Source organism: Carassius gibelio, chromosome B23 (assembly GCF_023724105.1).
Source record: "Carassius gibelio isolate Cgi1373 ecotype wild population from Czech Republic chromosome B23, carGib1.2-hapl.c, whole genome shotgun sequence".
Classification (NCBI taxonomy): Eukaryota; Metazoa; Chordata; class Actinopteri; order Cypriniformes; family Cyprinidae; genus Carassius; species Carassius gibelio.
This window is the reverse complement of record NC_068418.1, coordinates 26,588,495-26,606,721: the sequence shown is the minus strand read 5'-3', so window position 1 is coordinate 26,606,721 and position 18,227 is coordinate 26,588,495. Positions and strand designations below refer to the sequence as shown.

The 18,227-nt window shown below is 38.1% G+C and overlaps 3 protein-coding genes across 4 annotated transcripts in view; 1 reads left to right on the top strand and 2 right to left on the bottom strand.

The window, feature by feature from the left end:
* Positions 1-1,295: 1,295 nt before the first annotated feature.
* On the bottom strand, positions 1,296-6,917 carry LOC128011090 (phosphatidylcholine:ceramide cholinephosphotransferase 2). 2 transcript variants are annotated; one of them, XM_052593169.1, is made up of 6 exons: positions 6,754-6,917; positions 4,148-4,672; positions 3,381-3,498; positions 3,100-3,253; positions 2,821-2,993; positions 1,296-1,862 (listed from the first exon to the last, which is right to left on the bottom strand). In XM_052593169.1, exons 2-6 carry the CDS (start codon positions 4,654-4,656, stop codon positions 1,677-1,679), a joined length of 1,140 nt encoding a protein of 379 aa, XP_052449129.1. In that variant the 5' UTR covers positions 4,657-4,672; positions 6,754-6,917; the 3' UTR covers positions 1,296-1,676. The 2 variants fall into 2 exon arrangements, with proteins under 2 accessions (XP_052449129.1, XP_052449130.1); XM_052593170.1 differs by having other exon boundaries at positions 6,645-6,902.
* Positions 6,918-8,556: 1,639 nt separating this feature from the next.
* LOC128011095 (CXXC-type zinc finger protein 4) lies at positions 8,557-14,281 on the top strand. Its single transcript, XM_052593177.1, has 3 exons — positions 8,557-9,335; positions 10,703-11,720; positions 13,118-14,281. Exons 2-3 carry the CDS (start codon positions 10,752-10,754, stop codon positions 13,163-13,165), a joined length of 1,017 nt encoding a protein of 338 aa, XP_052449137.1. The 5' UTR covers positions 8,557-9,335; positions 10,703-10,751; the 3' UTR covers positions 13,166-14,281.
* A 1,086-nt stretch (positions 14,282-15,367) lies between these two features.
* LOC128011571 (antiviral innate immune response receptor RIG-I) overlaps positions 15,368-18,227 on the bottom strand; it is a 13,402-nt gene continuing 10,542 nt past the window's right edge. Inside the window, exons 18-19 of the mRNA XM_052594125.1 lie at positions 17,041-17,202; positions 15,368-16,266 (exon numbers count right to left, since the gene is read on the bottom strand). Of these exons, the coding sequence (XP_052450085.1) occupies positions 16,114-16,266; positions 17,041-17,202 (315 nt within the window). The 3' untranslated portion in view covers positions 15,368-16,113. The remainder of the gene's footprint in view (positions 16,267-17,040; positions 17,203-18,227) is intronic.

Here is an 18,227-nt window from a genome sequence, read left to right as displayed (position 1 = left end):
CATCTCTCCTGGACTGCAGGAACTGACGGAGATGTGGTCATCCGTCATGACCTGCAGCTTCACATCTATCTCTTGATTACCGCTGAAGCTGAGAAGGTCGTAGATGGCATCGGTGATCTCCAGCTCCAGCTGCACATCTTTACCATCTAATGCAAAGCAACTGTCTCCGGTGTAGAAGACACCGTTGAGATAAACCTCCAGACGCACCTCTCTCGCCACTATAGACACTGTGTCTGGAGTTATCATACTGACAGATCTGTTCTTAATGCACAGTTATCAAACTCACTTTCTGTTTGTGTCTATAATCTGTGTCTAGAGACTCAGTTGATGTGTGTATACAGTGTTCGTAAGAAACAACTTCCCTCAAACTCGTCCAAGCTCTTTAACACTCAACTGCAGAAGTTCTACGCTCCTCAAATGGTAAACTCTTCTTTGTGACGTCATAAACACACGGAAATTCCACAGTTGCCATAGCAACGGGATGCACGCTTACGACAGCGGAATTAGAATTCTCTCAACAAAAACACATTACTTTAATCACGTAACACGTACAGATTCGGTTTCAATCGATTTATTGGTGATCAATATACTGGTTTTCAACTCACTCTCGCCACAACATTAAAAACGATCATATTTACCCGATTTTTTAATCTCATTTTCCAGTCTGTGATAATAAAAAGAAAAGCACGTGGTTCTTCTGTGGAGAACAAACGACTCATTTGAGCAGCTTCTCCTCGGGATTCATTTTCACTCACGTCCTGGATTGAATTAGTTTAACAAATCCTTGAATTGATTCTTCGGTGGTCACTGAATCAACATCTGATGTGACTCACTCTCTGAACGAGAAGTTGTCGCTCCGTTTAGAAATTACGCGATTTTTTGCTCGTGAATCGATTGGTTGAACCGATCACAGGGTGAATCACTTCAAGAAATGCGGATAAACTTCTGAAATGAACCATGCGTTTGTGTCGAGTAATTAGTAACCTAAAAAAAAAAAAGTTTAGTATATGCTACGAAATTCTGTTTAAAACTTGGAAGTAGCCATCCTTTGATGGAGCCCTGAATAAAAAGGTAATTGTGTTTAAATGAAAAAGCTTAATTGTTTACAATGGGAAAACAATGATGAACATTAATAGATAAAACGGTATAGTATTATATATTTATGAAATTCTTCCAGCATTCATGACTAGTTTAAAATTCACATTTTTTTTGCACACCTCTATCATTACTTTGGAAATCCAGCCAGACCACTGCGAGTTAAATTAATTACAAAAAAACAACAACAACATATTCAGTAATTTTTGTAGATTTTATATCAGTTTTGATGCCACATCATGCCCAAGCATCAATGTAAACATAAAAACACTTTCGTAAAATATGATTCTTTTCTAAAATTGAAGAAAATATTTGTGTCATCTGTAAAACAAAATGAACAAATAAATTAAAATAAAAACGATACAATTATAAACAATACACATTCACTGAGAAACCTGATTAGAATAAACATTTTAATCATGTCTACACACAGTGTGAAAACAATACTATAAGAAACATCCCCTGAGCAGCACATGTCTTTATGGATGAACTCTTGATGATGTTATCCTCCATCAAGTGCATGTGAAAAGCTGTGCTTCAAGTAAACAGGATCTGGATCTGCTGGCGTGGTGCTCGCGGTGTCATTCGTCTCGTGCGCTCTGCACTATCGAGTAGCTCTCGCATGGGTTCTTGAAGCACACCGAAGGAAGCGACAGCGGCCATGAAAACGTGCAGGGAACCGGCGTCTTAACGTTCTTCTCCAGGAAGTTAAACGCCAGGCTCCACCACGTCCGGTTCAGATAGTTGTGAGGAGATCCTCTCAAATCCTGCGAGATCAGGAGAGCAGCCATTTACAATCCTTAATGTTGCAACATTAACACATTAAGCTATATACATGAGGTTGTTTGGTTCAGCACTGAGTGAACTGTCTGTATGCCGTATACTGATATCATAGATTCAAGCAAGGCTTTCATTGTTGGTTATTTTGTCCGACAGTTGGATTTTATTGGTATTGATCTGTTGGTTCTAGATATAGTATAATTTTTAAGTGGATGTAAATTATTTTTTTTAGGGATGGTGTAAATTTAATTATGCTTTGATTAATTGTTTTATATTTTTAGGGAGACAATTTTACCATTCGTCCATGGACTGCAGATGCAAAACAGCCTTCTGGCTAATTCTGGCATATTGTACATTTATGTATTATTAATATGCATTGCCCTGTCAGATAAACCTGAAAATAAATAAATGAATAGACCAACACTGTGTGAATCTGGTGCCTGCGAATCAATTAAATGTGTTTGCATTCATGCATTTCGCAGATGCATTTATTTGCAGAAATTTACACTCGTGTTGATGATGGCGTGCAGTTTTTGGTGCACAGTTTGTCTGGGAATCAAACCCGTGATCTTGGTGTTGCCAATTTGTTACCATTATTGTTAAATATTTACAGTTTTTACTCAAAGCACATTTCCGCCACAGAAAAAAAAATATATAATTCTAACTTTTTCCTCCATTGCACGTTCAAATCGATCAATTCTGACTTTTCTTCTCAGGATTGCACAGATATAAACAGCTTCTATAGATTTTACCCAATTTAGTTTTTCATAGTGTCTTTTTAAACTGTACTGAATCCAATTAGGCTCATTTTGATCCGCGCCATAATGGTTTTTCCCAGATTTTAAACATATTAGTCTCATCATGCAGTTTGCATTTCCCACATGAGTTTCCATGCCAGAATAATATGAAATGGAAGTTGAACAAAGCAGTTTCATAGGCTTTTACCTGGTTGTTGGCCATGGTGTGGTACCAGTAGAAGAGGTTCGAGGTGATAAAATACGCCACAACTACATCCACGCTGTAATGCTCGTGTGCCATCAGGATACAGACCACGCCCACAAAGCTTAGCAACCAGCAGATCAGGTGATAGCAACACCAGGGCCACGAGCGGGGCGAGTCTACCACACAAAACAGATCCCAGATTAAAACAAACAGTGTGAATGTGAAGTGGCCTGAGACCCGATGGAAATGGTGTTGATGATGATGAGGTTTCCTCGTACTCACATTCCTGGATGAAGAGGAAGGTGAGGGTGAGCATGACCGTGTGGCCGCTGTACAGGAAGTCACCGCACATGAGATGAGAGCCAGTGATGGACAAACCTCCTCCAGACACCAGCTGCAAAACACGCTTGACCTTCCCCTGAGAATCACCGTAGAGCTACAGACAGAAGCAGACCAATCACAAGAGAGTTTTATATGCACATCCTTTCTTAAACACCAAGCAGACAGTGCAGATAATCGTTCGCTCATTTACACGTGTTTGAGGTTTATCGAGCAGCGCTCACCTTCGGGGCACAGTCCATGTGCATGCTGGGAACAGGAAGAGTTGTGATGTACATGGTCACCATACGGTACAAATACAACATTCCCTGCAGGAAGAAAAACCTTCGGCCCACGATGGCCCTGTCAACACAACAGGGATGGAGTGAGTATACTGATCCTATAACACTTTAAACAACCGCAGAGAGCCCTCTTTTTTGTTGACAACCCTGTGATTTATAAGTGCTCCTCATTACAAGTTGAAAAATTTTTAATGTTTTTAAATGTGTGTTATAAAACGACTCGAACTCGAATGCAGAAGGAGTTCATATAAAGCAGTATTTAGTGTGAACTGAGACACTAAAAGCACTGGATCATGAGCTGCTCGCGTGTAACTGAACACAGTGACGCACTTCACTCAGAAACATGCAATGCATTTATTTAATTAAATCACAGTTTAATATTACTAATGCACATTTATCCAAATAAAATAAAATAACAGGACTATCTTTAAAAAAAAAAGTGCTTAATGTTTAAAATAATGTTTATAAACCATATATAATTAATTAAGTTGCTTAAATAACAAAACAGCATCATGCATGAGAACCAATCACAATCAATACTATCTTCATTTAGAAACATGAGATTCAGTGCAATCTGCCTTAAAGTCTTGATAGCTTTTCCAAATTTAAACTTGCCAAAATTTTATATGGCTTTCTAAACATGCAACATTTTTGCATTCGAATGTTTGTTTTTATTTTTTAAATGCGACGAATGTCCGAAAAAAGCTTACCTGTGCTTGAGGCAGAGCCACTGGATGAACCACAGAGCCACGAGGATCATCCCGTTCACCTCCGTGATGGAGAACGCCCACTCCATACGCGGCACGTAATCGAAGAACTTGTCCGGTAACGGCGGGCTGACGGATTTATCCGGGACTCTCTCGTGGACGATGGTGATCATGACGGTAGTAAGGACGAGGTTAAATCCGGCCCAGATGAAGGCGATTCCCGTCTTCCACCATTCCGACGGCAGCTGGGGGACGCTGGACTTCGGGCCGATGATGCGAGAGTAGTCCTGGTTCTTCCGCAAGGCTTTACGGAAACCACGCACAAAACGCCTCGACTTGCTGGTGTCTGATTTATTGTCTACCTGATCGCCACTGGGCGTGGCCATAGAGGGGCGTGACTGTCCGGTGGGCGTGGCATGTGGGCGTGTCCTTTCCTCTACCGTCACCATCACATGGTAGCCACCGTTGGTTCCATCGTCTTCTCGTTCGTCCAGAAGATAAGATGCTGCCATCGCTCTTACACTACAACTAACACAAAAAACACTTACAATTAAGATTATTTAAATAAAATAAAAAAAAATTACATTTATGCATTTAGCAGATGCTTTTATCCAAAGCGATTTACAGTGCATTCAGGCTATCAATCTATCATGTGTTCCCGGGGAATCGAACCCAACCTTGACTACGCAATGCTCTACCACTCGAGTTTAATACTTAAATGTAACATTAAGTGTGAAACATAATTAATGCATTTAATTAGTAAAAAATAGCAATTAAAATATTTCAATGATGTTAAATCATTAACTCCCTTACTGCTCATCAACATATTGGCTCTTGAAAATCTAAATTAGATTTTAACTACATAGCGAAATTTAATTTCTGAACGAATCAAACGAATCAAATGAATGAATGAATGACAAAGACATTTGCCGCCACCTGCTGGCAGTTTTAGTTTCTAGACTATCATTTCACTTATTAAAAACAATTCACATTAAATATTATATATTAATATTAGCTGTAAAATAATATGCAATAAGAATTTAAGTTGTCAAACTATTGGCACATTTTTATTTCAATGCTTTAATAATTAACAAACAAACAAGGCATATAGTTAAACCCCTAAAGATGATAAACCCTTTGCCTCTGATTGAGAAAAAATATCATTATACAGGACAACAAAACTTACAATACTAATATTAAAGTAAATAAATAGCTAAATCACAGGTACATTTATAAATGAACCTTCTTGAGGATAGTTAATAAAATGCAACAGCAAATAAAACAACAAAAGCAAGATTGTGAGTGCATGAATCAAACATTTTCCGATATGTTTTCATGCCTTGTTTTGATTGCATCCCTGTGTCATAAAACAGTGAAATCTGTTTATTCTGAAACTGCAGATGGTTGCATGCATGCAAACTCTGCTTCCAGCTCTAGACGTGGATCTTGCTGTTTTAGCGTGTGGGAATAAAGGCATAAACACAAGCATGTACATGCACCTGTAGGTGGGTGTGTCTATGAACGTCATAGCACAGACGCTTGGGTGTTTCAGTGTGAATGGGTGTTTGACACACCCTGAAACCTGCGACACACACAGACATGTTCACCTCGCTCAAACACATCTCAGACCCTACAGCCGTCTGACCGGTTTGTGCCGTTCTCATGCGAGACACTGGACTGAGAAAGTGAAGTAGATTCCTATATATTTACATATTTGAGGCTAACTGACACATCCAGTATTTGACTAATGAATGGTGGTTTTAGTGACGGGAATAATGTAAATATATTGTCATATTTGTAGCAATAGACAACAATACATTGTATGAGTCAAGATTATACATTTTTCATGCCGAAAATCATTAGGATATTAAGTAAAGATCATGTTCCATGAAGATATTTTGTACTGTAAATATATCAAAACTTGTTTGATTAGTAATATGCATTGCTAAAAACTTCATCTGAACAACTTTAAAGATGATTTTCTCAATATTTAGATTTTTTTGCACCCTAAGATTATCAAATAGTTGCATCTCAAACAAAAAACAAACCATACATTAATGGAGAGATGATTTATTCAACTTTCAGATGATGTATAAAGCTCTTATTCAACGCGATCTCTAATATTTTACATTTATAATGTTTGGTTACTTTCTGTCAGTCCCCGGATGTTTGAGTCACTGTGTTTGACAGAGGAGCGATCTGATCTGATCTGATCTGACACATTGTGGAGATGCCGAGGAGGTCATTGACCTCACACCTGTCTGTGACCCAAAACACCCAGAAGCATCCGGATCCGAACCCGAGATAAACACAAACACCGAGCACGCGCCTCTAAACACAGCGATACGTCAACAACTGCCCAAAATGACGTCTAGATCGAGTTTGTGACAGTCTCAGTAGCTTTCATTATAGCAGCGAACCTGAACCACATCAGAACCTTATATCTAACGTTACAATAAACTCAGTTCATACGCAAAAGAGAAAGAAACGCTTTACAAACCTGCTAAACGTTCCTCTGTTCGTACCATGTGCACAAAACAGCGTTTAAATGTCAAACTACATGCATGAATAAAGAAAAAATTAGATGTAAAACAGGAGATTTAAGTTACCTGTTTAACAGAGTAGTGCATCCTGCCGGAAGACTCCACCGAGGTGTCCGGGATAAAGGGGCTTTAATCCCCGCCCACACCTGCCGTCACGCCCACCTGGACGCGGAGACACGCCCACTCTGGGAATGCGTTGAGTTTCCCTGAACTCATAAAATACTACGGAGCCCCGCAGATGACATGCAGGAAAAAATAGTGGGCTAAAACATGCGCACGATTTACTAATACGTTCCCTCGATTTGTTAACGATTTACTTTTTACGCACGATTTAGCAAATCGAGGGAACACAATAGTAATCGTGTGCATGTTTTAGTACAGTGAGGGAACGAATTAGTAAACCGTGCACACAATTTTTTTTTTTTTTCTGGCATGTCATGTGCAGGGCTCCCTATAATAATAATATTAATAATAATTTTAGTAAAAATAATTAAAAATGTATTAAAATAAATCCTGAATCTTACAGTTTATAGTAAACCGACAAAAAAGTTATTATTAATTTTAGAATTTTATTTAAAAAATTACAATTATTTAATTATTATCAAGTCATTATTAAAATCGTAAAATGCCATAATGAATATGGATTTGACTATTTATTCCAGGCTATAAAATATTTAATTTTGGAAGACATTTTGTCTAAAAATATACATTTTAAAAGTCTCTATCCTTAATTATCACAGTAAATCATGAAGAACTGGAAAAGTCATGCAAATTAATACAATTATAAATTGCCACTAGCATTTTTATTATGAACACAGATTTTATTACATATTCTTAGCTCTAAAACATTTAATTAATAACTGTATGATTAGTCATATCTTTTAGGAATTTAGAAGTATTTTCATAAGTAGAGAAATTAATAATTTGGCTCCTCCACAAACAAGGAATGTTCTTTCAGTAATTACAAGATGATTTTGAAAACATTTTAAAATAGCATTGATTACAACTAGAGCTGCAAAACAATTAATTGTGATTAATCACATCCAAAACAAAAGTTTTTGTTTACAGAATATAATTTATGTGTGTGTGTGTGTGTGTGTGTATACTGTGTATATTTATTATCATATATGTATATATTTAAGAAAATATATATTTAATAAAAATATGTTATGTATATATATTAAATGTATTTATAATATAAATTATATGAATATAAATATATGTAAATATTTGTAACATTTAAACATAATAATAATAATAATAAAAAATATACACAGTACACACACATAATATTCTGTACACAAAAACTTTTATTTTGATGCGATTAATTGTTTGACAGCACTAATATATATATATTCTATATATACATCTAACCCCTGTGTGTGTGTGATGTATAAACACTGTGATGTTGAATCCGTGAAGTCTCTGCTCTTTGACCTTCATCTGTGGAGCGTGATGTTAGCGTGACATCTAGTGGACAAAAGCAGAACTGCACTTACAACGTTTAAATCAGTCAGTCATTGCGTGTCTGAGCCACTAGAGAGCGCAGCTGAGGCCGCATTGTTCCTGGAGACAGACGAACATCTATCTTTGTTATATAATATTGTGTGCTGTTTGTGTATGTATGTGTTTGTGTGTGTGTGTATATATATATATATATATATATATATATATATATACATATATGGCATAAATGCTAATTATATTCTTTATAACTATATATGATATACTACATAATACATATAGTAATATAATCTTATGCAATTTAAATAAATAAATATATATATATATATATATATATATATATATGTGTGTGTGTGTGTGTGTGTGTGTGTGTGTGTGTGTGTGTGTGTGTGTTATTTTTATTTACTGCGGTGCATGGTACATATGGCGTCAAGGGATGATTTCCTCTCAAATCCCTTGATAAAGAATCTCTGCCAGATGCGTCAAGGTTTTTCACACACACACACACACACACACACAGAGAGAGAGAGACACACACGGCCGGGATCTGATCCACCGGGGGAAACGCCTTCTCGCTTCGGACCCGTCCTGTGTTAATTAGCCTCCCGGTGCCGCGGGTAATTACGGTAACGAGCCGCAAATGAACCGTAATGAACCGCAAAATTCCTAAAAAAAAGAAAAAGAAGCCCCTCACAAGACGCGGCGCGCGTGATTAATCGGCGGGGAAAGAAAGGGCGCGCGAGGAGTTGACACGCATTACCCTCAGCGCTGCGCGGCGAGACCCGTATGTCAGCCCCCTCGCGCCTCCCGCGCTTCCACAATCATTTCCCGCCAATGATCAGGAGGTGTCCGCAACGGCGCTTCCTCACCTCACACCCCCGTCAGCCACACGCAGCGCGACACACACACACACACACACACACACACACACCGGGAGGAGCCGTCTACCCTCCGTCACCCATACCCGCCCCTGAGGACGGTGCGTCGTTGGCGGCGTCAATATTATTTATTATTCCCGTTAGTCTCGGTATTTAGCGCCGCAGCTGCTCACGGTGATCGTTAAAACGGACGCGTCTCGTTGTTTTGAGGCGCGTGTTTTTGTCTTGTAACGGGGATTATTGACGCGGCATCAGCGCGCGGTGATGCTCTCCGTTAAAGGATCGTGAAGCGTCGCGAGTCTAAAGGTAAAGCTCGTCCATTTTCCGCCCTCCGCCCCCCCCCCTCTCTCTCTCTCTCTCTCTCTCTCTCTCTCTCTCTCTCTCTCTCTCTCTCTCAGTCTCTCTCTCTCTGCTGACGTGCGATGGCCAGGAGAATTAATCGGTCGCTGTTAATTGCCCCGTGGTGTCCAGCGGTCTGACGCCCTTAATGACCTCTGATCCGCGCGTCGCTGCCGCAGCAGGCGGAGAGTAATTACCGTAATTGATGCTCGAGGCGACGGTAGCGGGGGGTGTTCTCTCTCTCTCTTTCTCTTTCACATAAACACACATTCTGACGGTAACTTACTTCTCCACGGCTTATATTCGCTATTCCTGTTGTTCCTCAACACCACACTGAAGGGCAGGCCTGATGTTGTTAAATATAATGCCCCTTAATTATGTCATGCATATGCAAATATACATAAATGCATAAACAACATTGCTGTTTATCTGAGCTATATTTTAAAATTGTATTTAAATTGCGCATTTCCAGGGGTTTTTATTATTATTATTTTAGTTTACGATCTTGTTTTCTTTGTGGACTCTATTGGACAATAATTGTTTTAAGTTTAGTTCTGCATTATGCAATTTTGTGTACACCCTTTATTATGTAACAAAGCATTCTCTGTTTTCTGTAAATTAATTGAGCAATAAATTAAATATGCATTATAATTTAGGAAATGGGAGGAAACAATGGGGGTTAAAAATATACTTAAAAGCATACCATGTTTTGCTATGTATCTGAATAATGTTTTTTAGCTGTTTTAATCCTAATGTAACTCAATCTCACGCATTTCCAAGGCTTTTGTTTTTCATATTTTTATTTTAGGATCTTGTTTTTTTTAGTGTATTCTCATTTTGTTATGATATTAATATTGTTCACATTTGGTTCTGAAATTCATTTTTGAATATTGCTCTGCATTATAGAGGCATTATAACACTTCATTGTGGATGCATTATAATTGAAAAACTGGGAAGAAACAATTAGCATTAAAACTGTACATAATTGCATAAAAACCTTTGCTATTTATCCAACCCATGTTTTTAAAAAGAAATGGAAAAATGTGAAATGAGAATTTCGGCCATATTTTATTTCGGAACACAATGAGAATCAATTACAAAGAGTCAAATAATATTTGACTTCTTTGTTTTTCGTTAATCTTAGGATCATATTTTAATTCTTAACTGACTCTTATTTGATACATTTTGGTTCAATACCATTATTCAAGTTTTTTGTGCATCCTTTAGGATTTGACTAAATATTGTCTGTAAATAAATGGAAGATTTCTGAACTGCTATTCCACCTCGTTGATGAACATCTCGGTTCACCTCCACCTCCTCTCTTTCCTCCACAGGACCAGTGCCGTGGATGGTTGGGTGTTAGTGTGTGTTTGTTTTGCTCTGATGGCGAACATGAGCAGTAGTGTGTGCATGGAAACCCCACACGCTCATGGCCACGCCCACGGCCACACCCACAACTACAACCCCACCCCTGGGCGGGACTTTCCTCTACAGATCGACTCGTGCGTGAACCCCGTGTTGGACTACAGCACACAGATGGAGCGCTACCGCTCTTTTGCCACCTTCTATAAGAACAGCACGGCCACCGCGGCCCCATTTCCCCAGACCGCCAAAATTACGCGAATTGCCACGCCCCTTTTCCCCTCGGCACGCCTATCGGCGATGCCGCCCTGGCCCTGCGACAACGCCATGCTATGGGGACGAAAGCCTTCTGCGGTTAACGTTAACGGACCTCACACACATCGGACTGGCATGTCGAGGGCGGAGCCTGTGAACATGCATATGTCTGGCAAACACATTCCACAAGACTCCGCCCTCTCGATGGGCGCTGACAACTTCCTGTCACCACTAGCGGCGGAGCAATGCCGCGGTCTTCCCGTAACGGGGGCCGATTGCATGAACCGACTGAAGTGTTCGCCGTCTGTGCCGCCCGGAGAGGCGGACCGAGGCGGGACGTTCGGAGGGATGCCCCCATTAGGGGGTCTGTCGCTGCCACCAGGGGTCATTGTCATGACAACGCTTCACTCCGGTGCAGGGTCGTCAGGGGTCACGATGTCAGACAGCGCATTTCAGATCGCCAACGTGGCGGCGGACTGCCAGCACAGCGGCTCATCCTGCTCCGGCTCGCCCGCCGGCCTTAACGGAAACACCAACGGCAGCTGCAGCAGCGCTAGCAGCAACGGTAGCGGAGCGGCTAAGCGCAAGCGTAAGCGCTGCGGCGTGTGCGCCCCCTGCAGGAGGCTCATTAACTGCGGCGTGTGCAGCTCCTGTCGAAACAGAAAGACGGGTCATCAGATCTGCAAGTTCAGAAAGTGCGAAGAACTCAAGAAGAAACCCGGCAGCACGATGGAGGTGGGATTCTCGCACACACTCACACATATGCCGGGAGGTCTACTGAAGTGGGCTGTTTAATTGGGAATGATGTGGCTGGGGGTTTGGAGTAGAGCCCAGTCTTGGCACAGGCAGCCATAATTAACCATCATGCATCAATGTCTGTGTGTGTGTGTGTTAGCTGATGGTTTGAGCCCTCTTAGGCTGGAAAAATGCCCTTAGACTCAAGCACACACTTTATCGCTCTCTCTCTCTCTCACACACACACACACACATACACACAGCCGGTATTGAAGGCTGAGAGATGAGGCAACATGTTGTAAGTTCTCTGTAATAATACAAAGACATCACAAAGCAGATCTAGTTGAGGAGAGCTTAATCTGGCCAAGAACCGCCAATCTAAAAAGTGATCACATTAGCTCTGTTACAAAAAGTGTAGAGAGGGGTCAAGGTGACTTTGAAATCAATTATGTTTCCCATTGAAGTTACTGGATTCCACCTGAATATTCTGGTAAATATGAAGATTTTAAAAGCTTTTCATACCAATAACAAAGATGTACAGTTTATTCTAAGTGTGCATCGCAGTTTTGTGTTCTGCCTCTTTTAAAGTCTAATGGATTTCATGTGGCTGTTTTTATCATTCACCACCTAAAAAAAAAATTACATATATTCTGAAAGTAATTCCTCCAATACTGTCGATATAGTTGTGCCACAGTGTCCATATAATATAATATAAGCAACTTAAACTAAATTCCTGATGTATATTTTTTATCAGTTCAGGCGTTCTCTTGGAACTGAACCCAAAAACCTTTTGTCGCCAATGGCGTCCTCTACATTTTGAGCTACAGAAATGCCTTAATAGCAAGTGTACTAGATATCCAAGACACCTACCCATGGTTCAGAGTAATATGCAATCAATGAACCCACAGTAAACCAGCATTTCAGAGAAAATAGTGATGACATTAGTACAAGATGTGTACCCCTGGACAACTGGCTTACATGCTACTAAGTGTCTCCAACAACTCTTGTTGTTCAAACGTTTATCAAATTCAGGCAGTGACTAAATGTTTCATAATTACATTTATGCATTTAACAGATGCTTTTATCCAAACAGAAACAAAAGCATTTGGTCAAAGAGTCGACGATAATCATTACATAAACAGTCGTCTCAGTTAACGGAAGCGTGGTTGTGAGGGCCTTTGCATACAGATGGTCGGCTTGGTCTGTTGTTTTGGTTTTCCCAATTTAATTCTCATTTTCAGTGAATCAATATTTTGAATCATTGCATATCATTGTTAAGATGATTCACACCATTCTACAAACATCTAACACATCATTTCAGTGATTAACTGGGTCATCATATCAAGCTTATATAGACTCTCTCCAGAATTCCCACGGTCTCTTGTGTCTTTCCTCAGAGAGCGCCGTCAGTAGGAGCCGCTGACACCTTCCGCTGGTTCTTCTGAAGAACCCGCCACGATCCACATCATACAACCAAACTCAAACACTAGAAGAACTGCAGGTCATACCCTACGATCTACCCTTCCCCTCAGGACTCACTGTGGCCCGTTTAGCACTGGGGGGTCAGGTGCACATGCCCCGTCGGAGAGACATCGAGGGCAAGTCTCTGGGTCTCAGACTGACCTCACCTCAACCAAACACCAACACACGTAGAGAACCAGGGACTTGAGTTCAGTCATATCAGGACCCCATCCGAGCCTAAAGGAACTGTTCGAATATATGGTCGTCATTTACTCACCCTCATGACGTTACAATCACTTGCTTGCTTCTACGGAAGACAAAGGAAGGTTATTTGAAGAGCGTGCATTGAAGCGAACTCTAAAATGACAAAACAAACAGCATAAATGCATCGTAAAAGGAGTCCATGAGAATAATGCAATACATTACAGATTCTCTGAAGTCCGTTTTGTGTTGAGAAAAGACATGTTTAGTCATAAACATCAATATGACTTGAAAGGGACAACCAGGATATTCTTTCAAAATGCACATTGTTACACAGAAGAAAGGAAGTCCATACGATTAATGCACTATATTATAAGTTCTCTGAAGTCAGTTTTGTGTTGGGAAAAGTCACAAAAACCATCAGGCTTCCCAGTTTATCCGATCAACCAGGATATTCTTTTAAAAATCCACCTTGTTCCACAAAAGTAAGTAATAGGTTTAGGTTTATAAAAGCAGTCCATACGATTAATGCACTATATTATGGGTTCTCTGAATTAGGTTTTGTAAAAAGACCGACACATTGTCACTTTCAAAAATATTTAGTCACATTTGACCTCTTTTATTAGATTTGGAAGGAACAACCAGGATATTCGGTCGTTCCACCGAAGAAAGCAAGTCATACTGGTGTGAGGCGAGTAAATGGCGACAGAAGGTTCGTCTCCGAGCGAACAGTTCCTTAAAGCCACCTTTCTGTTGCATGGGTAGAAAAGTGTTTTGTTTCTAACTGAAGACTTTAAGAAGATCTCTTTGTTTATTGCTGTTGTGACGCCTCACTGTCTTGATGAGTAAGAGACTCTTAGGATGGCTTGTTGAATAAATGTGATCCTTTTGAACTGTGACTTTCTGTGTGTCTCCTTTATTTGTGCAGAACACCCCATCATGCATTTATACACCACTGAGATGTTTAGTGAAATGCATAACACTCACAAAGGAGTCTACAAGAGGTTCGATTTGAACCAGATAACGCGTATCCGAGGGCTGGCAGTGCGACGTGATAAGATGTCACCCGGAGAGCGATTAAATGGCGTTTCTAATTCTGATCCCTTCGAGCACAGATGAGCAGGAAAAGATGGCGGAGGCATATCTCGGCGTTAAAGCGCTCAGCACATCACTGTACATGTCATCTCTTTATTGTTGGGCCTCTATGACGACTCCCATGTTGCTAGGCAACATGAATTACAATGACATGAAGTCCTGTGTTCTAGAAAGAGGGAGGGGCCAAGAGATGCCTTCACTCTGCCTGAGATTTACATCACACACGTCTTCTGTGTGTGTGTGTGTGTGTGTGTGTGTGTGTGTGCATGTGTGTGTGTGAGGGACAAAGACATATTGTCTTGCCATATATATATATATATAATGCTAAAAATGCATGAATATTTCCATGCACGATCCAGCACTGTGCTGTAAATATAATGAGCAGGTTCTCTGGTTTTGCCTGTAAAGCTGTCCTAAATTCACAGGACTAGTAAGAGCACAAAGACAGCGGCAGAGAGACACTGATGGCTCGTGCTTTGATGAACGGATGCAAGCGAACGCTGGGATTTCAAGCATCATTAACTTAAGGCTTTATAGACTGCAATTAATTCTTTTAATTGAACTATTTTCCAGCCCAGCAGGCAAATAATTTATCAAGAGAATTAGAGGAAAATAAGAAAGACATCCTATTTTTTCAATTCTGTTGTTTGTGAATTATTGTGAATCTCTTAATGTGATGCATTTTACATTTCAGCTTGCTTACATTTTAAAAGCTGTTCCTCTTACTATAATTAATAAATACGATAACATATATGGTTTTGCATTAGTGTGATGACAATCAAAGCACATTAATAAAACAAATTGTGCTTAATCGTCATAAAAATATTGTTTCACTGCAAAAATATGCTTTTTAAAAACACAAAATATTAATCTTCATAAAATTCAAATTTTGTTAATTTAAGTTTTATTTTGATTTCACTTCAATTATCTTCAAGTAAAACAGGTATCAGATACATTCATATCAAATTATTTCATTATGAATTACTTTAACAACAAAAAAATCAGTTATTACACATATAACCTAAGGCTAACCCACATAGTCACCTCTAATTAATAAACCACCCAGTCCAAGTTAAAATTAAAATATGTGAAGTTGGATGCATCAAACAATATTTTTCTGAGATACAACTATTTGAGAATCTGGAATCTGAGGGAGAAAAAAAATCTAAATATTGAGAAAATCATCTTTAAAGTTGTTCAAATGAAGTTCTTAGCAATGCATATTATTAATTAAACATTAAGTTTTTATACATTTACAGTAAGATATTTGTACAAAATATCTTCATTTGGTATATGATCTTTACTTAATATCCTAATGATTTTTGGCAATAATTTTGACCCATACAATGTATTGTTGTCTATCGCTACAAATATACCCCAGAGACTTATGACTGCTTTTGTGCTCCAGGGACACATATATTTAAAATACAAAACATAAAATAAAGCGATAAAGATGTCTTATTAGACAATAAGTAAATTGCAGTTAACCTCAAGTAACATCAGAAAATAATGGGACTAATTGTGATTAACCGTTATAATGTATATTTGTGTGTGTTGTGTTGGATTACTGTTGTTTAATACACACAACAGGATTGAGGAGTGAGTCTAAACTCCAGCGCTGGTTGTGTTTGCCGTCTCAGTCTCTCGGCCGGCACATTTCAGGTGGGATCTCCGTCATGTCAAACTCACGGATGGCAAACGTCACGTCACGCCACTTTCTGAAGTACTGCTGTCTGCGTGTGAGACAATCCCGCACCACGAAACTCTCGATCTTCACCAGCGGCAGATCCTGGAGTCAAATCATGACAAGAAGCCATCCGTTCACGATCATATTTGCATTAATAATCAGGATCAGTGTATAACACACACTTTAACTATATATCTTGCACAAAGATGGGTAGCAACTAATCTGGATTATATAATTAATCAGATTCCAAAATGTAGGTTCTTTAAGATATTTTTTCTATTATTGTTTTTCATTACACTTGGCCCTCTATCACATGCACTCTCTGTTTTTTAACTGCTTGTTTTTCTTAAAAAAAAAACTAGCTTTCTATATTATTTCTTTTTATTCTATCTACTTGTTTTCTTTGTCTCCATGTGTGTGTGTGTGTGTGTGTGTGTGTATATATATATATATATATATATATATATATATATACATATGCAGGTAAACAAATAAAATATTTATATATTTAGTATTTAATTGTTTATTTAACTTGTTTAACATTCAAGTTCAAACATTAGTTCTAACATTACCTAAAATAAAATAAAATAACAAAAAAAACATTTTATTTCAGCTGATGTACTAAAATAACTACAACTAAACTAAAAACGTATAGAAAATATAAAGGCATATAAAAATGACAAAAAATACATAAAATACTAAAACTTAAAACAAAATTAAAATGAAATATATTTATATATATATATATATATATATATATATATATATATATATATATATATATATATATATATATATATATAATTCAAAATATGATACTAGATGATAGTAAAATGCTCAGAATCTGTTGCTGGATCTTAAGCTGCTCAGCATCACCTGGATAGTGCTGTAAGAGGTGACGAGGCCCCAGTCATGTTTGCACTCAGCACAGTGCATCTTCTCTTTCTTTTTGAAGCCACCGAAGTCTCTGGGTCTGTTATGGGCTACAGTTGTATAGCGGTGGAACATGGATCGATCCAGAACGATGTGATGAGCGCCCTGCGGGACACAGAGAATGAGAAAGATGAAAGAAAGACAAACGAACAGAGTGATGCTTCAAAATTAACACTTCCCTATAGAAAATATTTCAGTTATTTAACAACATTCATATGTTAATGGTTCTATGGAAGCTTTTATTTTTCACTATTCTGTGGCAAAACAAGTTTCTTTCCAATTTTTTTTTACTGTGATTATTAACTAGATTAAAGACAAACTTTAATGCTGGCTTGTGAAATCCTAGACGTAGTTTTAAAAACTTGGCATTTGAAGGTTTTAAGTATTTTTAAAGTTTGATGTTTGAAAATGTTTTGAAGTTTTGAAGATTTCAGTTTTTTTTCTTTGAAGTAGTTTAAAATAATTCAACTTTGAAGGTTTTAAGTATTTGTTTACATTTTAAGTAGTTTGAAAAACCTGAAGGTTCAGTGTTTTTAAATTAGAATTTTGGTTTTAAGTTTTGTATTTACCTTTTAAGTTTAAAGTGTGAAGATTTTAAGTATTTGTAAGTTTGAATTAAATTGAAAAGATTAAAGTTTGAAGCATTTTAATTAGTTTTAAGTTTGAAATAGTTTAAAAAGCTTGAAGTCTGAATGTTTTAAGTATTTCTAGGTTAAATGTAATTTAAAAAGCTCTAAGTTTGAAGGTTAAGTATTTTTTTAAGTAAGAAGTAGTTTAAAAGCGTGAAGGATTTAAAAACGTTTAAGTTTAAAGTAGCTTAAAAACTTTAAGTTTGTGCATTTGAAATATTTACAAGTTGGAAGTAATTTAAAAAGCTTCAAGTTTGATGGTTATAGTTAAAAAGTTTTTAAAATCTTGACATTTGAAGTAGTTTTAAGTTTAATGTAATTGAATAGCTGTAGTTTAAATGTTTTTAAGTTTGATGTAGTTTAAAAAAGCTTTATGTTAGAGGGGATTTATATATTTTTAAGTTTATTAAGCTTGAAATTTGAAGATTTTAAGTAGTTTTACATTTCAAAAGCTTTAAGTTTGCACGGTTTAAGTATTTTTAAGTTTGAAGTAGTTTTAAA

Coding starts and splice junctions, on each gene's coding strand:
- LOC128011090 (XM_052593169.1), bottom strand. CDS start 4,656: ATGGCAGCATCTTATCTTCTGGACGAACGAGAAGACGATGGAACCAAC. Junction 2,994..3,099: donor CTTCCTCTTCATCCAGGAAT/GTGAGTACGAGG, acceptor TTTGTGTGGTAG/ACTCGCCCCGCTCGTGGCCC. Junction 1,863..2,820: donor ACACCATGGCCAACAACCAG/GTAAAAGCCTAT, acceptor CTGATCTCGCAG/GATTTGAGAGGATCTCCTCA.
- LOC128011095 (XM_052593177.1), top strand. CDS start 10,752: ATGGCGAACATGAGCAGTAGTGTGTGCATGGAAACCCCACACGCTCAT. Junction 11,721..13,117: donor AACCCGGCAGCACGATGGAG/GTGGGATTCTCG, acceptor GTCTTTCCTCAG/AGAGCGCCGTCAGTAGGAGC.